This window comes from Schistocerca gregaria, chromosome 2 (assembly GCF_023897955.1).
Source record: "Schistocerca gregaria isolate iqSchGreg1 chromosome 2, iqSchGreg1.2, whole genome shotgun sequence".
Lineage (NCBI taxonomy): Eukaryota > Metazoa > Arthropoda > Insecta > Orthoptera > Acrididae > Schistocerca > Schistocerca gregaria.
Window position 1 is genome coordinate 654,710,236 of NC_064921.1, and position 22,503 is coordinate 654,732,738.

The 22,503-nt window shown below is 41.0% G+C and overlaps 1 protein-coding gene across 4 annotated transcripts in view; it reads right to left on the reverse strand.

The window, feature by feature from the left end:
- The window catches only part of LOC126334689 (uncharacterized), a 405,460-nt gene that overhangs the window by 159,519 nt on the left and 223,438 nt on the right, over positions 1-22,503 (reverse strand). For all 4 annotated transcript variants that reach the window (XM_049997175.1, XM_049997176.1, XM_049997173.1 and 1 more), the window contains 2 exons: positions 17,422-17,576; positions 1,715-1,811 (listed from right to left, as the gene is read on the reverse strand). In XM_049997175.1, the coding sequence (XP_049853132.1) occupies positions 1,715-1,811; positions 17,422-17,576 (252 nt within the window). The remainder of the gene's footprint in view (positions 1-1,714; positions 1,812-17,421; positions 17,577-22,503) is intronic.

Below are 22,503 nucleotides of genomic sequence, written 5' to 3' on the forward strand. Positions count from 1 at the left end.
CATATTGAAGACATTGTACAAGTGTTCATATACAATAGCACAACCACCAGGCTTGGCTAGCATTTGCATTTATGTTCAAGCATGCACTACTCACAGTATTTCCATATTTTTGTTCAACCCATGTGTGTTGCCTTACTTATTAGAAGTGCTCAATGAAAAGACTGACAACTATAGCTTTAAACTAAAACTAGACTAAACTCCGCCTGAACAAGCCACGAAGGCCCAATGGTACCAACTGGCCACCATGTCATCCTCAGACAACAGGCATCACTGGATGAGGATGGAGGGGCATGTGGTCATCACATCACTCTCCAAGCCATATGTCATAGCTTTAAACTGAGTTATTTATATTCTTATGAGAGGACTGGCCAAGAAAATTCATCACAAACATGCAATATTTTGACAGTGAGTATAGCTATTAACTTCATATGGATTCTTAAGAATGATAGTTACTATAAGAGCACATGTGGGTTACGATTTACTCCGCTCAACTATATATACCACTCAATGTTTTGATCTTAAGAGGCTAGAAGGAATCAGTAATACACAGAATCCACAAACCACTAACATCAGAGGGTCATTAATTTTACAGTATATTTGGGCCAATCTGCACATTCTAAATTATCAATGCACAAGGATGAGTACTGACATTTACTAGGATGAAGCAGAATAAACATAACCAAGTGATCAACTTATCATTCTCCAGTTGTGCTCAATTTAGTTCAATAAGGCAATGTAAACTGTCAAATGCAATGTAAAACTGTCAAAATGAATTGAAACTACTGCCAAATGTCAACTCCTCTACGTGTTTGTAGCCCACTGAGCAGGTATAACAGTAATATTCCATTTAATGATGATGTAAATAAAATAGAAAGAAACTTCCACATGGGAAAAATATATTAAAAACAAAGATTCCAAGACTTACCAAGCGGGAAAGCACCGGCAGACAGGCACAATGAACAAAACACACAAACACACACACAGAATTACTAGCTTTCGCAACCGATGGTTGCTTCTTCAGGAAGGAGAGGGAAAGACGAAAGGAAGTGGGTTTTAAGGGAGAGGGTAAGGAGTCAAGGAGTCATTCCAATCCTGGGAGCGGAAAGACTTCCCTTAGGGGGAAAAAAAGGACAGGTGTACACTCGCACACACACACACACACACACACACACACACACACACACACACACACACACATATCCATCCGCACATACACAGACACAAGCAGACAAATCCGCTCCCGGGATTGGAATGACTCCTTGACTCCTTACCCTCTCCCTTAAAACCCACTTCCTTTCATCTTTCCCTCTCCTTCCTGAAGAAGCAACCATCGGTTGCGAAAGCTAGTAATTCTGTGTGTGTGTTTGTGTGTTTTGTTCATTGTGCCTGTCTGCTGGTGCTTTCCAGCTTGGTAAGTCTTGGAATCTTTGTTTTTAGTAATATTCCATTTCATAGAAAATATTAACCATCATATTGTTTGACAACAGTAGGTCTACACTTGATGCAGAAGTTGCTTAATATAGAGTAATCAAGTCTCGACATGTGCTGGATGTGCTGGATGTGCTGAATGTTTAATTGTTTAAGTGATTCATGCATGGTACATTTACTCACTGAATTTTATGCTCAAAATTGCTGGTCAGCCATAAAAGAGAGTTATACATAATTATAACAGTAACAAGACAATCAATGCAATGTATTAAGTATTTCATTGTACCTGTCCATTTAGACGCTTCACTAGTTTTGGATGGAGAGCATCTTCGATTGAACCAATACCAAGTTGTCCATGTACACCCCAACCCCAAGAATAAACCCTGAAATGAACAATTGAAAAAGTTACAGATTTCAAAGAACAAACAATTTGTATTCATTTAGAAACATAAGGTAATGATCTAGCAAACATTAAATACCTGGATATTAAATTCAGACATGAAGTAAACTATCAATTTTTTGTTTTGTTTCTAAAATTCAGTTAAAGGGACTGAGGATGGTTTCTCATTATTGGGACTGACAAATTTAAAAAAGTATACTAACATGTTCTACAAAAGGAAGTTAACACAAACAACTTATAGTATACCTACCACCAGACATTGCAATGGAGCCACATAAGCTGGCATGGTTAGTGCAGCAGAATAGTGGAGAAACCTGCCATGGAGGGCTCATGTGAGATGCACTATGGGCAGAACTGATGAAGTGCTAACCTGTGGGCAGAAGTAAGCCAAGCAGGCCATAGCTTACAGTGAGTTCAATCTTAAAGGACCTTGCCTTGTGCATCGTGCAGACAGTTGTTGCCGAGTGTTCAGACATCAGCTGCCTAAGCCAGCCGCAAGAGTTTATTCCTGTGCAAATATCTATTCGAACCTTTCTTGTTTCCGTGGATTGATTCATATAGCTAGTTTTATTTCCCCTCATGGGATTCTGTTCCCTGGTTATTATCGAGCCACCATTGGCCTCTGAAGTGCCTACACCAACAGTGTAGTGTAACGGCATTGTCACGCTGGGGCAGATACTTAACTGCTCATGATGGACATTGTCCCACGTGTGATGCCCCATTTTTTGTTTCCCTTTACCTATAGTTAATTTTGGAGCTCTTTTGAACCAGTGTTTCAGCAATGCTGGCATGAATAATTCTGCTTAGAGAAGGAACAGCAGCAGAGTGGGAGCCAATGAATCAAAATACATATTTGCTCACCCTCGCCCCGCCAATAGCTAGCCACACCCCAACTGAGCAGATCTTTTACTCGCCCATGTCACCCCCAACACCATTTACTGATTTCAGTGAGTCAACGAAAAGGTGATAACCTGAGCTGGTTCTTACTGCATTGTCAGGTAATACGTATCATTGATCCAGTTGGTAAGTCCATCTTCTTGTCGCCCAGCACTGTGAATTTATACGAAGTTGTCCAAAATTTCAAGCCTTTCACTGAGTCTCAAAAGCTCCCCTTTGATGATCTTTGTCAGTTGCTATTGCAGTATTCCGGACTTCAAACCCATGTAGTGGTGGCACATGCAGTTTAACCAGCACCACAAGCACCCTAGGCAGGCATATTCGGCCGGGATCGCCAATCTACAGGGCTTCTCACACAAGTGTCACTTTCAGTGCCCCAAACTGCTTCCTCTTGTGAAGACTTACTAATTTGGGACATATTTGCCCAGTTAGCACCTGATCCTGGGGTTCCGGCTAAGGTGTTGGAATTGGCTGATCCTTCCTTAGCTGACATTGCCCAGATTGCAGAATAGCATGAGCTGACAGTGGCTGCAAGGGTCATCCTTTCTAATAAATACCGGGGCTCAATTAGGACTTCACAGCAAACAGCCGCCAGTGCTCTACAGGGCATCCCAGGCAGCCTCGCCTTCTGCTGAATCACCGCATGTTGTCGCTGTTGACAATTCTGATGCAGAGGCACAACAGCATTGCGTTACGTGGGTTTGCATTAGTCACAGTGTTGTAATTCCTGCCTGTGGTGGATTTTGGGTCCTCCATGTCATTTTAATTTTGTCCATTGGGTGAACCAACAGTCTTCCCCTAAATGTCATTTGTTGCATCTCTGACGAGACTGGCTGCAAGTGGAAGCTGTATGTAGAGTATATCATCAGGTACATCATTTAGCAACTGCTTGTGACAAGTCAGTTGTCAGATATTCCTGCATTTTCACTGGATTCTGGGCACTCTCCAATTTTCTGTAGGTGTTGCCCCGACATGTTTTCAGATATTAGCTGTAGATGGACAACTGGTCAAATTTCAAGTAGACTTGGGAGTGACAGTTAGTCTCATTAAATTAGATAAGAACAGGCTCTTGGTGAGCCTGGTGTAGCAATGGCTGCTATGTCAGGTTGTGTCTTATAGTAAAAAATGCACTCCCTTGTGGGGGCAATTCTCCATCTCCTACACTTTATAAGAATGTGGAATGGCAGCTTCCATTGTTACTCATCAATTCACCATTGATACAAAATATTTTTGGCCTTCTTGCTGTCTTTTCTGTTTTTGGCTTTCAGATAGTTGAAGTGCATTTAGTGTCTCAGTCTACTCCTTTGCACAACCATCAACTTATGTGATGCCTACTACTTGCATTCACAGTTGGACACAGTTACTCAGTCTTTCTTGATCCTGAACACCCTTTTTGGGCTTTACCACTTTAAAACTTGTCAGTTGTAATCTCATATGGGCCTGGAATTTATTGACAGTATTTGGAGCAACTGATTGAAGACATTCCCTGTTTCATCAATACCAAGATGACATTTGGATAATGGGCCCTATGCAGGACAAGCACCTACAAAACTTTCAGTAGGTTTTCCCATACCTCCTGAAGAATGTCCTTCATTGCAAGCTACAAAAGTGCAGTTTTTTCTCCCCAAAGGTACATTTTTTGGGACATGTGCTTAGCAAAGATGGTCTCTCAAAGTCATTGCCAACCTGCTGATGCCCAAGAACCTAAGGGAACTCCAGCCTTTTTTGTTCTGATTTCCTCTTACACTCACCTGATTCCCCAGGCCACACAAACCTGCCAGTCTCTTTAACTAACTTTGGCAATAGAGCATTAAGTTTGCTCGGTGTGTGTATTTTCAGTTTCTCAGTTTGAGCTCTGCTCCCTGCCTGGCTTTTTTTTAAACTGGGGAAGCCCTTAATCCTGGCCTGTGATGTGTCCCAGTAGGGCACAGATTTGGTCCTATAACATCAGAACATGGGTGCCACTAAACAACTCATTCTTTACACACTGAAGACCCTTCTGCTGCTCAGTGTTATCATTCACAGGTGGAAAACAAGATACTTGCTATCATTTTCAGAGTTAAAAAGTTTCAGGTTTTCCTGTATGGTGACAGATTTCTCCTCATCACCAACCGCAAGCCATTGGTTTCCTTATTTGCCCCTCATTAGAAATGGCTGGATAGGACTGTCCACTAGCTGCAGAGGTGGAGCCTCTTCCTCAGTAACTATCGCTACATTCGTTACCCCTCCATCACCCAGCATACCAATGGTGCTGCACTTTCTTGACTAGGGCCTGACCTGGAGTTTGGTCAGTAGAAACCTCTCATGTTCACATTTGATGATACCTTGCAGCAAACCCTGTAATATTTGGATACAATTACTCAGTCTTTCTCCATCCTCAAAACCCTTTTTGGTCTTTACCAGTTTAAAACTTGTCTGTTGTAATCTTACGCGGGACAGGAATTTATTGACAGTATTTGGAGCAACTGACTGAAGACAATATCTGTTGCAACAATAGGGGCCTGTGCAGTCCATTTTTCAGCAGCATGTGGTGGTTGGTTTTCGGTGAATTGTCCAGTTTCCTGCACATAGCCAAGGTGTCGACTGCCACTGTTCACGTGTTGTCAGTTCTTTTTGCCATTAAAGGACCCCCAGGACTCCCTTGTCACATAATAAAAGGCAGTTTGGTTTGAAGAAATTTAAAAACTTTCGTGTTTACAATGGTATACAGAATTTGTCCACTGCACCATTTCATCCAGCCTCTGACCCTGAGATGTAACACTTTGTGCATACATTCAGGGCCCAAATGAAGAAGTCCATGTGTGCCTCATCCGATGATGATGTGTTGAATTTTCTGGCAATGTAGCAGGCAATGCTAGTTAATGGATGCAGTCCAGCCAAACACCCACATGGGCACCAGCTATGGAATCTCCTGGATCTGTAGCACTCCAAGTCGCTTGCCATGGACCACCACTGGCTGCCGTTTTTTCTTGTCAGGGCAACCATTTGTATCAGGTTCCTTGGCTGGCCACAGGAGTGGCCGCCAGGTGTCACGGTGGGCCATAAAAGTTGGCAGTTGTGTATGGTGGATGTTGGTAGGAAGCAGCTGACCCGCCATGTAAATCAATAGAGCCCGTGCCCTGTTGGGGCACTGCTAATGCAGCTATCTGGTCAGCTGAGTGACAGGATTGGTGATGACAGTGTTCCAGGGATGGGCTCCCACTTACAGCAGTGTGCCTCCTCACTGCCGCCTCCTCTGTGCCATAGTCTGGTCTCCTGCAGCGTCAGGCCCCAGTGAGGCTTCCATCTGCTGGTGTGGAGCCCAGAATCCTGATCCACACTCCTCCCCCCTTAGCCAATGGAGGTGGCATCATACTCCTCTCCGTCCCTGTCCTTCAGCTCTACCAGCGGAGCCAGCAGCATCGATGTTGCCTCCTTTGGTGGTGTGGGTTCTCTGACACCCACTACAGCTCTGCACCAGAGGTCAGAGCCCAAGTCTGACCATTTTCTGCCCTACATGGCCTTTTCAGATGGACAGATTTAGTATCCCTACCAGTGGACATCACATTGGAGTCATATGAGCTGCAGTGGGTAGTGCAGCAGAATAGAGCAGAAACCTGCCTGAACGGCAAACATGATGTGTAGTACGGGTAGCCCCACTGAGAGAAAGCCGGGCAGGCCAGTGCTTACACTGAGTTCAACCACTGCAGACCTTGCATTGCACTTCGTGCCAAGTGTTTTTTCGAGTGCTCAGTCATCAGTTGCTTGTACCAGCTGCATACTGAGTTTATGGCTGCAGACATCTCTATGTAGGTTCGTTCTTTCTGCTACCCATAGATTGAGTTTTGCTTCCACTCATGGGACTATGTTCCCCGGTTATTATGAAGCCACCATTGGCCCATGAAGCATCCATGTCAACAATGTAGGTAGGGACATTGTCATGCCTGTGCAGAAACTAATATTAACTTTGGAGTATAATGTCCTGAATATTACATCTTACAGTTGGGTAATGAGATTCTTGTGCAGTGGATTAATTTTTTGTTTCAGTGCACTTGATGGCATGATCAGTAGCGTCCACCTAGTAACATTCAGAATGTTTCACTCAGAAAACAAAATATAACTATAAACCTGAGAGACTGCAGTGACGTAGTATTATGCCAAACTGAGACATGAAATAGATAAAGAGTTCTAAGAGATCTTATCATCTTTACTTCAGCAGTTGTTAGGACATGAGATTTGTTCACTCACAAAAAAACTGAGGGAGAATTCAATACTAGCAGTGGCATAGGAGCACAATTTTTTCAATATCACTTGATGTCTTCTGCTCAACACACATTTGGTGGAAATAACAGAGGCCCAATAACTGGAAAAATTAAATCTGGCAGTATATGAGTACATGCACTAAAACTTGGTAACAGAAAATATTGAAAATAGTAAGAAGAACATAAACAGAAACTTATACAGGCTAGGCACCACATTCTTTCATTTAAGATGCAGCAGTCACCATCTACCAACAGAGAACAAACTGTAAATCATTCCAAGATTTCTTTAAAATTTGTATTGTTCAAAAAATGAATAAGAAACGTAAACAGTTAATAATGAAAACATTGACATTCTAGAAACCAGTAATGCCAAAGCAGTCATTTAAGACCATTTGTGGTGTGAATACAGGAAAGGTTCTTGGACATTAGAGCATTTTAATACAAATTGTTAAGGTTGGAGTAAAAGCAATGCAAAAGGATCCTGCTCACACATTTACAGAACGTCAGTAAAAAAAGAAAAAAAATTCAAGGTAAATTTTCAAATATGTAAACTGAGAAAATTTATGCACACAATTGTATCATATATGAAAGAACTTCATGCTGCTGATAACAGTGTAATGTTTCCATTAGTATTATATTAACTTCAACAACAAATCAAAGAATATTACAGAGTAATACTGAAAATCGAGCAAGAACTGTGTTACAATAAGACTAAAATAATGTATGATGAACATTTCACACAGGAAATAGTGCAAAATAATGAAGAAGACACAGACTAATTTGACAAAGAAAAATCAGAGTAACATCCTGCAGATCAGGAAATTGGTCATACTCTTTCAAAGGAACATCTTGGCATTCACCTAAAGCCATACGGGGAAATCAAGGAAAACTTAAATCTGAGTGGCTGGGAGAGAATTTGCAATGTTGTCCTGAGTATTGCTCTCTTGTATTACCACGTTGCTCATTGTGGATGGAAAGTTACTGTATTTAGGTCATGTGTATACAATGTTTGGATGGTCATGAAAATAAATAAACAGAAGAGTAAATATTATTGGAGTGCTAAATTAAAATGGTTTTCAAAACTAAGCCTCTATTTGTTTGAAAATGGGATGTTACAAGTAATGCATGTTACTATATTTGATTCATTGCAGTGACACATGAAAGAGAAGTAGAGAAGGGGAAATGGCTACACAGATGCAACGGCAGGACTGAATGTGTGTGCAGTACTGGAATGGGAGCTGGAAAGGAGATAGATAGGTGAAGGACAAGGACTAGTGAAGGTGGCTAGGGGGGTTACGGGAACAGAGAATATGTTGCAGGGAGAGTTCCAACCTGTGCTTTTCAGAAAAGCTGGTGTTGTTGGGAAGAATTCAGATGGCATAGCCATGAAGCAGTTGTTTATTGTCGTTCCCATGTAGAAATCAGCACAATGGTTGCAGCTAAGTTCAAAGACCGCATGGCTGCTTTTACCGGTGGCCCTTCCCTTTATGGCATAAGAGATGCCTATGATAAGACTGAAGTAGGTGTTGTGGGGGATGTTTGGGACAGGTCTTGCATACAGGTCTATTGCAGGGATATGGATCATGAAGCAAGTGGTTAGGACCAGAGCTGTATTAGGTATAGACATTGATATTGCATAGGTTTAGTGGGTGCAAAATACCACTGTGAGTGGGGGCAGAGGATGATAGTGGAAGGGGGGGGGGGGAGTATTGCACATTTCAGAATATGACAAGAGGTAGTCAAAACCCTGGTGGAGAATATGATTCAGTTGTCCTAATCCGGGGTTATTCTGAGTCGCAAAAGAGGTTGCTCAATCATGGCTAGACTGTGAGTATGTGTAGCATGGTACACGAATAGGGAAACAAGGCACAGGGTATCTGTTCCTGGACAGTGTTGGGATTTCATATGTGAAGGCCTCAGTGAGACTATGTCTTGGTGTGGGATGGATGGCAGCTTTCAAAGAGGAGATACTGTTGGTTGGTTGGTTTGATGTGGACAAAGGTATTGATGTTGCCATCCTAAAGCACATTAACCCTACCACTCATGACACACCATTATGGTTGGTTACTGCAACACCACAGAAAATATCTCTGCTCTTGTGGACCAACAGCCTCAGCTTGTTACCGGTAGCCTACCCTCCTACATAAAAGACACCATCTACTTCCTCTACCAACTCTACACATTTCCTGAACCTTTACTACCCAATGCTCTGCTTACCACTTTTGATGTCACCTCCCTCTTCACTAAAATAGCCATTGCCTATGGCCTTACTGCTCCTAAACACTACCTTTTCTGATGCCAGACTGACTCCAAACCTAACTTCTAGTTACTATGACACACTATATACCCACACACAGTTTCTTCTCCTCTGAAAGCATCCTCTAGAAACAAATGTGTGGTACAATCCCATGTCAACCTATTCATGGCCATCTAGAGGAATCATTCCAACAACCCACAATCCCAAATCTCTCACCTGGTTCAGTTTGATTCAGGGAATCTTCATGATGTGGACTGAGGGTGTGGACAGCCTATCCACACTGTTCCAGAACCTTGACACTTTCTTCTCCATTCGCTTCATCTGGCCCTCCAGACCCTACCAGGCTGCCTTCCTTGATGTTGGCCTTCACTTCAAGGAAGGTCACATTAGTACCTCTGTGCACATCAAACCCACCAACCATCAACAACAGCTCCACTTCTACAGCTGCCACACATTCCACATCAAGAAGTCCCTTCTATACAGCTTAGCCATCTGTGATATTTGCATCTTTAGCAATGAGCAGCCTCCCTTCCAGTATGTAAGGGTCTCCATGATGCCTTCATAGGCTGAAATTACACTCCCAACCTTGTCCAGAAACAGATCTCCCATGTCTTATCTCCCAAGTCATCTACTATCCCCCCCCCTCATTCCAACTGGACAGCCATAAAGGAGCATGACTCTTACAACTCAGGACCACACAGGACTGGAGCTACTGAATCAAATTCTTGGTTTCTGACTACCTCTCATCATGCTCCAGAAAGAGAAATATCCTCACAACTCTTTCCAAAGTGGTATTCTGTTGGTCAACCAACTTATGCAAAATCCATCTCTGTACCTACTACCTCCTTATTCCCAATCCCTTTCCTCATGTATCATATCCCTGCAATAGACCTAGACACAAGACCAGTTCCACACATCATCCCACTAACAACTACTCGAGTCTGGACACAGGCATGTCCAAACCCATCAAAAGCAGGGCCACCTGACAACTGATTCACAGCCAGTGTCATCAGGTTTCTTCCCATTAACAACAGATTTTCTCATCTTCCTTCTTCCACCAACACAGTCTCCTAGTAACCCTATCCCATCCCCATAACATTCCTTAATGCTCCCACAGGCAGTAGTAGCAATATCCCTCACTCCTGCTATCCCCACCCTGGGCCTCATCTGTAAACACACTACACATCCCAGTAAAGATCGTCATTTGTCCCAGACACCAGATGCAATCATATTTGAGCCTTAGAACTGGGAGATGACAATTTTTGGGAGTTGTGCTGTGTGTGTGTGTGTGGGGGGGGGGGGGGGGGGATGGTTTCATCATCTGATTAAGGAAATGGTCTGACAGTTGAATATATCCAGCATTCCTTTTCACTGTACTCTCAGCAACTCAACACTTCCTCTATGCGGTGGTCCAATTGCTGTTATTTCAAGCTAGATTTTTCATGTCTTGATTATATCTACATATGTATTATGAAACAAAAGACACAATAACTGTAAAATGTACAACTTCCATGGGTCTAAAATTTATGTCAGCAAATTTCATTATATTCTGGATAATATCTGTATTTCTCTCTCTCTCCCTCACACATACGCACACACTCACACTTCTGACACCATTACCTATGTGGCACATGTAATAGTCCAGTCTGCAGCTAGTGGACTGTTGGAAAGATGAGAATAGGGAGGATGGCAGAAGTTGTAATACAGAGTGGGAATAGGATCAGATTCTTGCATCGATCATTCTGCACACAGGAAGGTGGAGGGGTGAATCAAATAGACAGCAACAAGTTCAAAGTTCAATAAATATAGAGCAAGGAAAAAGTGATGGGTTATAAATGAAGGAATAGCAAGAAAGGACAGACAGAAGGTGGAGAAAGTAACTCCAGAAACATAACGTAAAATAAACAATGCTGACAATAATTCAAGCAAATAAGGCTGTTCTGTATGCAATGAAAATACTTTCACATATGACTTCATTCACAATAAGAAAAGTATTACATGGAAATAAATGCAGAATATAAGTGTTAGAGGTTTTTTTATGTGGAAGGTGATGGCAGGAAAAAGAATCACGAGGAAAAGAAAAGAAATTGAAATTTTAATCAAAAGTGTAACGACTGTCGCTCAGACTGAATGGAACTTTTGCTGATTAGCATGATATATAAAGTTGTGGATGGAACCTCACTAAATTAAAATAAACAGTTACATCATACATTTAAGCAGAATTTATCACACAATGTTGAAAGTAATATAAAGATTTTATACTGCTTTATAGCAAAATTCAACCAAATTATTTTATAAAAACAAACGGTTAGCTGGAAGAACACAGTAGATGTTTGTGCTAATTGACGGCACAGTTAAAAGACTGAAGAAATCACAGTGTGACATACTAGAAGATATCTGTTGCTGTTTAAGTAGAAAATTTGAGGCAGTCATCATCATCATCATCAGTTTTCTGCTATGTCATGTGTCATATAAACACCATAAAGTAGTGGTACTATGAGGGAGTATGGAACATTAAAGCCAGCTGCAAAGTTCTCTGATTATCAGCCAACACAAAGATGATAATTTCATTTAAATTATGAGGTATCTGCTGAAAATATAATGCAAAGTAAGCAATATTACACAAATTTTATACTTCAATGCTTGTCTTGTCAGCACAAGAAGTAATTTGTTAACGATCAATGTCTTTTAAAGTGCTGTATAAAGATTTCTGTGGTCGTTTAAGAGGCTGCAAAAGGCTACATCACAGTTGAGGTACTGGTTTCCATGACCACATAGTTGTGTTACTTATTTTCAGCTGTTTTTAAACTATTAACATATGCTCCTCTGTCTCAACAATTAAGTTTCACTTTGATGTAAGATGGCAGAAGTGTCATAGCTCATTACTGACAAATTGTTGTGTGTATTGCATCAGTGGGTAACTTTTCAAAATTCCGTATTTGCTTGTTATCATTCTTGAAGTCTACATTTTGGTTCACCATTGCCACATACAAATATTACCTCCACCTTTATTACAAAGTACATTTACATCTACAAATCACACTTAAGTTCCTGGAAAAGTGTTCATTGAACCACCTCCACATTAATTCTCTGTTATTACACTCTCTAACAGCGCACACAGAAAAAGAACACCCATACCTTCCCATGTGAACTCTGATTTCTTTTATTTTAATGTGATGATTGTTTCTCCCTTTGCATGTCAGTATCAAAAAAATATTTTCATATTTGGAGGAGAAAGTTTGTGATTGAAATTTTGTGAGAATTCCCACAACAACAAAAAATCCCTTTGTTTTAATGACTTCCACCCCAAATCCTGTATAATGTCCATGATACTCTCTCCTCTATTTCTCGATAATGTAAAACATGCTGACCTTCTTTGAACTTTCTCGATGTACTCCATTAATTCTATCTTGTAAGGATCCAACATTGCGCGGCAGTACTCCAAAACAGGACAAAAACAAGCACAGTGATGGTAGTCTCTTTAGTAAATTTGTTGTGTCTATAAGTGTTCCATTAATAAAATGCCATCTTTGATTAATCTTCCTCACAACAATTTTCTGTGTTCTTTCCAGCTTAAGTTGACTGTAATTGTAATTCTTTGGCATTTAGCTGAATTTACAGCCTTTAGATCTGATTGATTTATTGTGTAACCAAAGTTTAATGGATTCTTTTTAGCACTCAGATGGATGATCAGACACTTCTCTTTATTTAGGGTCAAATGCCAATTTTCGCACTATACAGGTATCTTAGCCGAATCATTTTGCAATTGTTTTGATTTTCTGATGACTTTACAAAATGATAAACGATAGTTATCATCTGCAAACAACCCAAGGCGGCTGCTTAAATTGTCTCCTAAATCGTTGGTAAAGATAAGGAACAGCAGCGGGACTATAACACTACCTTGGCAAAAGCCAGAAATCCCTTCTGTTTTACTCGATGACTTTCCATGAAGTAGTACAAACTGTGACCTCTCTGACAGGAAATCCGAATCCAGTCACATAATTGAGGCGATATTCCATAAGCAAGCAATTTGATTTCAAGAATGAAATTCCTTCACATACCACAGCCACTGAATTAAATGCCATTCACAATTTTTTCCAACTTTTAGGCCAATATGTGCTACTTACACTGATGAAATTTTTATTGATTATCATTGTCATAACTCAAGGTTTTATCACAGTAATGGTACACTGTACCATGTGAAATGGCTGAATAATTTCTTTTTAATTGTCCAATTAGTGTCATTCAAAAGCCATTAACCAGCATAGTTTTTGTTAGTAATATGTGTCATATACAGGGTGTAACATTTATCTTGAACACCCTAAATAACTGTTTCTCCAGATGCAAATTACAAAATGTTTCAAGCAAATGTTCTTTAGCCATTAAGGGGACATCAATCAGCATGATTGCCTTTGTTGTAGCTTTGTTTTTTACAAAGATATGGACAGCGGTATGACTTTTTTAAATGGCACTCTGTATTTTTTATTCAGTAATTCATTTCCTCTCCTAAAGATCTGTTCAAAAATGTATCACAGTGTACCATTCACTGAAACACAACGTTATTAATTACATAATACAACACTGACTTCGAGCCCGGGCTCGTTCACTTGCTGGAGTTGTCAGTAAACAAATGAAAACCCAGTAAAACATAACACAAAATTGACTTTGACTCTCCCGTACCATTGCCCAGGAGTAGAACATTCAAAGGGGCTCAAAGTGGTGACCTTTGACACCGATACACTGGTGCACTCATTGAATGAAAGAATTATTTACTGCTTCCAGTGTTGGCTGCTGAAGAGAATTACAAGCAAGCACAATACATTCCTGCATGTCCTCTGGAGTTGTTGGAATATTGCGATAGACAATATCTTTAATGCATCCTCAAAGAAAAAAGTCCAGAGGATTTAAATCAGGAGACCTAGCAGGCCAAGTAAGAGTTCCTCCTGTAACAATCCATCTGGTAGGATACCTTCAGTTCAGAACATGATGTGCATGGAAGGCATTAGTACTGGACATCCATCGTGTTGATACCTCATAAGCAGCACTCCATCCAGAAGAGGAGGAAGAATTAATCTCAGGAAGTTGGCATATTCTGTGCCGTTATGACTGCCACTGATGAAATAAAGGCCAATAATTGTAGTACAAAGCATTACACAACAGGCGTTAACTCTCCACTAACACTGATGTTCCAGCTGTCTAAGCCACGGTGGATTGTCGCTGGACTAATACTGCGTGTTCCTTGTATTTACCTGCCTTTTGTTTGAGAAGGAACATTTGTCAGTAAATAGAACATTGGAAAAGAAGTTCGGGTTGGGGAGGATTTGCTGCTGTGCCCACTGACAGAAATGTACACGATTCTGGAAATCATTCCCATTGACATAGGTGTACACGGTACAGATGGAACCAGTGACATATAAGAATATGATTGTACACTGGTTTCAGGAATGCCAGTCTCATGTTCAAGCTGTCATATGCTCACATGTAGATTCGTAGCAACAGAAGGGAGAACAGTAACTTCACCAGCTTCGTCTGTGCGAGTGCTACGATGATTGCATTGTAATGGGTTGAAACTTCCCGTTTCCTGAAGTGTCGCAACAAGATGAGAAAACATCTGTCAGGAAGTTGGGTTCTTATTAGGATATCGCTCTCTGTACAGTTCCGCTGCCTTCGTAGCATTTCCGCGACCTTCAACCACAACAATAAAACAAACGTTATGTTGATGCAGTTCCTATGAAGGACAGCTTTTGCTGTGTGCCTACTGTACACAATAGTATTTAAAAGGACTAAACTGCCATACTAAAAGTACTCATAGAGAAGATTACTGTTCTGCTAACATACATTCCCCCGTAGATGAGTAGCATTTCTACCTTCTCTTCGTTGGTGTACATTCTTCTCACACAACTCTTCAACTGATGATGGTTGACGGAATGGCGGGTATGCATTCTACTTATGTTTTTATTTGTCAGCACGTGGATGTGCTCCATTATCCTGAGTACCTGCACTAAGTGCTGGGAGTGTCAATGTCAATGTTGTGTTATGTAATTAATAATGTTGTGTTTCAGTGAATGGTACATTGTGATACATTTTTGAATAGGGCTTTAGGAGAGGAAATGAATTACCGAATAAAAAATGCAGGGTGCCATTTAAAAAAGACATATCTTTGTAAAAAACAAAGCTACAAGGAAGGCAATCATGCTGATTGATATCCCCCTGATAGCTAAAGAACATTTTCTTGAAACATTCTGTAATTTGCATCTGGACTAACAGTTATTTAGGGTGGTCAAGATAAATGGGACATCCTGTATACACCAAAAAATAGTGGCCAAAATATAACATTTATGCAAAGGTATATGCATGGAGTGTTTTGTTATCAGGTGAGCTGCTGTAACCTTTGCACATGCCATCTCTTTAAAAATATGGACTGCACTCCTCCTTTCGCAAGAGCATCATGCATACCAATAGCCAGCGCCTGGAAGTTATTTTACTAGCATTGGGGGCAGTGCACCAACATCAACACCTACATCTACATACATACTCCAGAAGCCACCAACGGTGCGTGGTGGAGGGCATCTTGTGCCACTAATTGTCGTTTCCTTTCCTGCTCCACTGGCAAATAGAGTGAGGGAAAAATGACTGTCTGTTGGCGGCAGTAGAATTGTTCTGCAGTCAGCTTCAAATGCCGCTTCCTCAATAGTGTTTCTCAAAAAGAATGTTGCTTTTCCTCCAGGGATTCCAATTTGAGTTCCCAAAGCATCTCCATAACACTTATGTGTTGTTAGAACCTACCAGTAAGAAATCTAATCACCTGCCTTGACTTGTTTCGATGTCTTCCTTCAATGTCAATATATATTGTAGAACAAAAGCAAACTGGTGCTTTTCATTTATTATAATATTGTTCTACCAAGAACCGACAGAGGATTCTGTTAACATGAACCACTCTTTCCTAAAATTCTCCCAATAAACCAGTCGACCATTTGCTTTTCCTACCATGGTTTCCCCATGCTCGTTCCACCTCATATCACTTTGCAATGTTACGCCCAGATATTTAAACAACATGGCTGTGTCAAGCAGCAGACTTGTAATACTAAATCCAAACCTTACAGGTTTGTTTTTCCTACTTATCTGCATTAACTTATATTTTTCCACATTTAGTGATACCTGCCATTCATCACACCAACTGGAAATTTTACCTAAGTCATCTTGTATCTTCCTACAGTCACTCAATTTCAACACATATTATACACCACGGCAGCACCAGCAAACAACCGCAGATTGTCCAACATGTCTTTAATGTATACAGAGAGCAACAGCAGTCCCGTCAAACTTCCCTGGGGCGCTCCTGATGATACCCTTGTCTCTGATGAACACTCGCTGTCAAGGACAACATACTGGGTTCTATTATTCAAGGAGTCTTTGAGCCACTCGCATATCAGTAAACCTATTCCATATGCTCATACCTTTGTTAATAGCTTGCAATGGGGTAATGTGTCAAATGCTTTCTGGAAATTTAGAGAGATGGAATCGGCCTGTTGCCCTTCATCCATAGTTCACAGTATATCATGTGAGAAAAGGGCAAGCTAAGTTTCGCACAAGCAATGCTTTCTAAAACTATGCATAAGCTGTTGAGCCTCAAGAAAGTTTATTATATTCGACTGAGAATGTGTTCAAGAATCCTCAGCAAACAGAAGTTAGGGATATTGGTCTGTAATATGTGGATCCGTTCTTTTACCTTTCTTATGTACTGGAGTACTGGAGTCACCTGTGATTTTTTGCAGTCGCTTGAGACTTTGGGCTGGATGAGAGATTCATGATAAATGCAAGCCAGGTAAGGGGCAAATCCCATAGAGTACTCTCTGTAAAACCAAACTGGGATTCCACCCGAACCTGGTAATTTATTTGCTTTCAAATCTTTCAATTTCAGTAATTTCAAGAAACCTTTATTCATCACAGTCACAGCGTTCCTCATCCATAATAGATAAAAGTTTTATTTTACAACAGTTTATGATTTTTAAGGAAAAACTGTAACATACTCTTTACTAGTATGTGTATAATTATATATTACAGGTTAATGGCTGGAAGAATTATAAATCCTGGTGATCTTCTTAATACAATGCAAACTGTTAATAATAAAACACACAAAACTCACAAGAATTAATAACTTACTCTGCCAAGCATTTATAAACAACAGTGAAAGTTACCTGCCATCAGCTGTAAGGGCAAGTGAATGGTATTGCCCTGCAGAGATGGAAGTAATTAATTCTGATGCAAGTCCACTGATGAGGATTGGAGTTGAAGACTGCCCTGTACTTCCAATGCCAAGCTGTCCAAACTGTGATGATCCCCATGCATAAACCTACAGGAGATTGTACACACGTCTATTAGCTACAAATACTTTGATTTTAAACATAATTTTTTATCAAGCAAATCATTTTTACAGTAAATGCTACACTACAATACAATACAATAAAATAAAATGGTACTAGAAAGTATAATACAAACTTTAGGAGGATAAGCCACAATCTCTTATTGTGGAAGTATAGACTGACTGATATGTGCATTGTAACTGAGAGATGGGGGCTTGTCAGTTTGGCATGCCGGTACTTTCAATCCATTTTCACCAACATATTGTTTTGAAAGAAATGTTATTAGCAAGTAGACTTTTTTTCACACAAATTGATGGCATTAGTGCTTAAGACAATATATATGAGACTTCAAAAAGTACGTTACACATTATTATGGCCGGCCAAGTAATTTTTGTTGAATAGTTCACTAACTTCAAAGTCACACGGAAACACAATACTATTTTCTAACATAGTCACCAAGTTCTTTTAAACAATAGTGTAAACTGTTCCAGCATAATGACAAGTGCCGGCATGAAGATAAAGAGCGTAACTGCACAGAAGGCTGAGAGATGACGTAAGCCAATAGTACACTGACTAGGACCGCACCGTGACAGGAGTGGCCTCTATCTGAACAGAACAGAAGCGCCATTCCTGCCAGCCTCGGCCAGACAATAGACAATGGACGCTAGTAGACCCAGACTAAAAGAGAGCACTAGAAGAGCTGTTACTTGTGATCCATATTCATTACTTGCATGGACACTCTATATGACGAAAGACATAGTTTATTTGCATGTCACCAATAGCTTGTGACATGATATTGTAAACCAAAGTTAAGTATTGCCAATTTACTTTATTGTAATAAAAAACCATTAATGTGATTTACTTGGATAGTTGTATAGTTACCCGAGAAAGCAGCATCCTTCCGACACCCTATAAGAGACAAGTGTGCAGGACTCCACATTGACGATGAGTTATAAGACAAACCCAGTGCCTGACGACCATGGAATTTTCTGTTTCGAGTTGCTGGTGCCTTAATTCTCTCTTGTCCTTTCTTTGCAGGGGCGTTTAGTTGCTTTAACAGCCTCTTTTGATAATCAGTGTTTTCAGGTGGGCGTTACAGAAATTTTCTTTGCTTTTTACTTATTTTGCTTGCTTGCCTTGTCTGTTTGTTGCATTTATCTATTCCAACATTCCCACCCCACCTCTCCCACCCACTACTAAGACGCCACAGCTACAAGCATTAGATGCTGCACAGCTAATGCAGATGTTTCAGTTCCAGATGCAGCATATACCTACGCTACTCAACAGGGTGCAACAGTTACTGCCCAATGCTGCATGCCAGACAGAACAGGCTTCATCTACAGCAACACCTACTGCTATACCGGCTTTTCGCACATTTTGTGAACAAGACAAGGTGTGGCTCGAGTGGCTACAACAGTATGAAGCACACATCCTCGCTCACAATATACCAGATGCTGAGAAACTTCCACATTTATTATCAATGACAGGAAGTGCAGTATTCCTTTTAACTCAGGAGATATTTCTTAATGCCACTCTGAGTGAACTTACTTACAAACAGGTGGTACAGTTTCTAACTAATTATTATGAGAAACAAGTGAATGTGGTAGCAGCTCATTTTCAATTCTGCAACTGCAAAAAATGGCCAGAACAAACTTATTGTGAGTGGGTAACAGATTTGCAGGATATGACAAGGAAATGCAAATTCAAATGTGCTTGCGATGCTTTATGTTCAGATGTTATGTTGTGTGATGTGATCATGTACAATGTACCTGATGTCAAACTCGGAGAACAGATTTTGACACAATCCGATCCACATTTCAGCAGGTAGTGCAAACCTTAGATCAGTACTATTCTGGTGCCCTGTCAGCAGATAAAATTGAGCAGTCACCTATTTGTTGTGTTCAGTCCCTTGTTTGTGATCGGCCCATTCAGCAGCAGCTTGCACTAGTCACGCAGCGTAAACAATACTTCACGCCACGTAAGCAGTTCGCTAAATACGTGGCTACACAGGTAAACAGAATTAAGTCTTGCCCTTGGTGTTATTCATGGCACAAACACCAAGACTGCCCCTCACAACAAGCTCAGTGTTACGCTTGTGGTAGGAAAGGACATATACAATCCATATGTTTGCAATGAAACAATCATAGAATTCGGCCCATTCACAAAAATTTTGTCACAAGGCCCATGTCATTAGTGCTGCACATTCAAAGTCTGCAACAGGCATTCACAAAACTGGCACACAAACAGTTTCTAGAGTGATACGCCAGACAAACAAACATTTTGTTCAATTACTTCTTTGTGGGAAACATGGGAAATTTCAGTTGGACACAAGTGCCTCTGTCAAATTGCTCAATCATCACACATATGAACTGTTAGGCTCCCCACACCTATCTAAAACTAGGATGCAACAAGAACATTCTACCAATCATTCAATTCCTCAATGATGCAAATCTGCTTCTTGTCTAGGGAGCCATTCAAGAATCAATGTGTGAACATTATCAATGGAAAATCTCTTTCTTCCCATACATTCTTTCTTTTGTTGAAAAAAGGGATATCACAAGGTGCCAGATCTTTTTTTCTTCCGGATCAGCTTCACCCACACCTGTACAGACTTGGTCAATTGATGGGATCAAAAAATGGTTCAAATGGCTCTGAGCTCTATGGGACTTAACATCTGTGGTCATCAGTCCCCTAGAACTTAGAACTACTTAAACCTAACTAACCTAAGGACATCACACACATCCATGCCCGAGGCAGGATTCGAACCTGCGACCGTAGCAGTCGCGCGGTTCCGGACTGAGCGCCTAGAACCACTAGACCACCACGGCCGGCTGATGGGATCACTGCTTTGCACTTTTGCTTTTCTTTCTAACTGCTGTGATTGTCCTTTTTAGAGATGTCCATCCTTCTTAAACTGAACTGCCTACTGAGCTATTCCTTATTGCACTATCTATAGCCTTGGAGAACTTGAAGCTTTTCTCTTCATTCCTTAGTGCTTCCGTATCATACTTCTTTGTGCACTGATTCTTTCTGATTAGTCTCTTAAACTTCATCATCAACAGTAAATTGTGATCTGAGTCTATATCTGCTCATGGTGAAATGTGACAGTTAGAACCTTTCCATCTCCTTACATCTACATCTACATCTACATCCGTACTCCGCAAGCCACCTGACGGTGTGTGGCGGAGGGTACCCTGAGTACCTCTATCAGTTCTCCCTTCTATTCCAGTCTCGTATTGTACGTGGAAAGAAGGATTGTCGGTATGCTTCTGTGTGGGCTCTAATCTCTCTGATTTTATCCTCATGGTCTCTTCGCGAGATATACGTAGGAGGGAGCAATATACTGCTTGACTCTTCGGTGAAGGTATGTTCTCGAAACTTCAACAAAAGCCCGTACCGAGCTACTGAGCGTCTCTCCTGCAGAGTCTTCCACTGGAGTTTATCTACCATCTCCGTAACGCTTTCGCAATTACTAAATGATCCTGTAACGAAGCGCGCTGCTCTCCGTTGGATCTTCTCTATCTCTTCTATCAACCCTACCTGGTGCGGATCCCACACTGCTGAGCAGTATTCAAGCATTGGGCGAACAAGCGTACTGTAACCTACTTCCTTTGTTGTCGGATTGCATTTCCTTAGGATTCTTCCAATGAATCTCAGTCTGGCATCTGCTTTACCGACGATCAACTTTATATGATCATTCCATTTTAAATCACTCCTAATGCGTACTCCCAGATAATTTATGGAATTAACTGCTTCCAGTTGCTGACCTGCTATTTTGTAGCTAAATGATAAGGGACCTATCTTTCTATGTATTCGCATCACATTACACTTCGCTACATTGAGATTCAATTGCCATTCCGTGCACCATGCGTCAATTCGCTGCAGATCCTCCTGCATTTCAGTACAATTTTCCATTGTTGCAACCTCTCGATACACCACAGCATCATCTGCAAAAAGCCTCAGTGAACTTCCGATGTCATCCACCAGGTCATTTATGTATATTGTGAATAGCAACGGTCCTATGACACTCCCCTGCGGCACACCTGAAATCACTCTTACTTCGGAAGACTTCTCTCCATTGAGAATGACGTGCTGCGTTCTGTTATCTAGGAACTCCTCAATCCAATCACACAATTGATCTGATAGTCCGTATGCTCTTACTTTGTTCATTAAACGACTATGGGGAACTGTGTCAAACGCCTTGCGGAAGTCAAGAAACACGGCATCTACCTGTGAACCCGTGTCTAAGGCCCTCTGAGTCTCGTGGACGAATAGCGCGAGCTGGGTTTCACACGATCGTCTTTTTCGAAACCCATGCTGATTCCTACAGAGTAGATTTCTAGTCTCCAGAAAAGACATTATACTCGAACATAATACGTGTTCCAAAATTCTACAACTGATCGACGTTAGAGATATAGGTCTATAGTTCTGCACATCTGTTCGACGTCCCTTCTTGAGAACGGGGATGACCTGTGCCCTTTTCCAATCCTTTGGAACGCTTCGCTCTTCTAGAGACCTACGGTACACCGCTGCAAGAAGGGGGGCAAGTTCCTTCGCGTACTCTGTGTAAAATCGAACTGGTATCCCATCAGGACCAGCGGCCTTTCCTCTTTTGAGCGATTTTAATTGTTTCTCTATCCCTCTGTCGTCTACTTCGATATCTACCATTTTGTCAACTGTGCGACAATCTAGAGAAGGAAGCACAGTGCAGTCTTCCTCTGTGAAACAGCTTTGGAAGAACACATTTAGTAATTCGGCCTTTAGTCTGTCATCCTCTGTTTCAGTACCATTTTGGTCACAGAGTGTCTGGACATTTTGTTTTGATCCACCTACTGCTTTGACATAGGACCAAAATTTCTTAGGATTTTCTGCCAAGTCAGTACATAGAACGTTACTTTCGAATTCATTGAAAGCCTC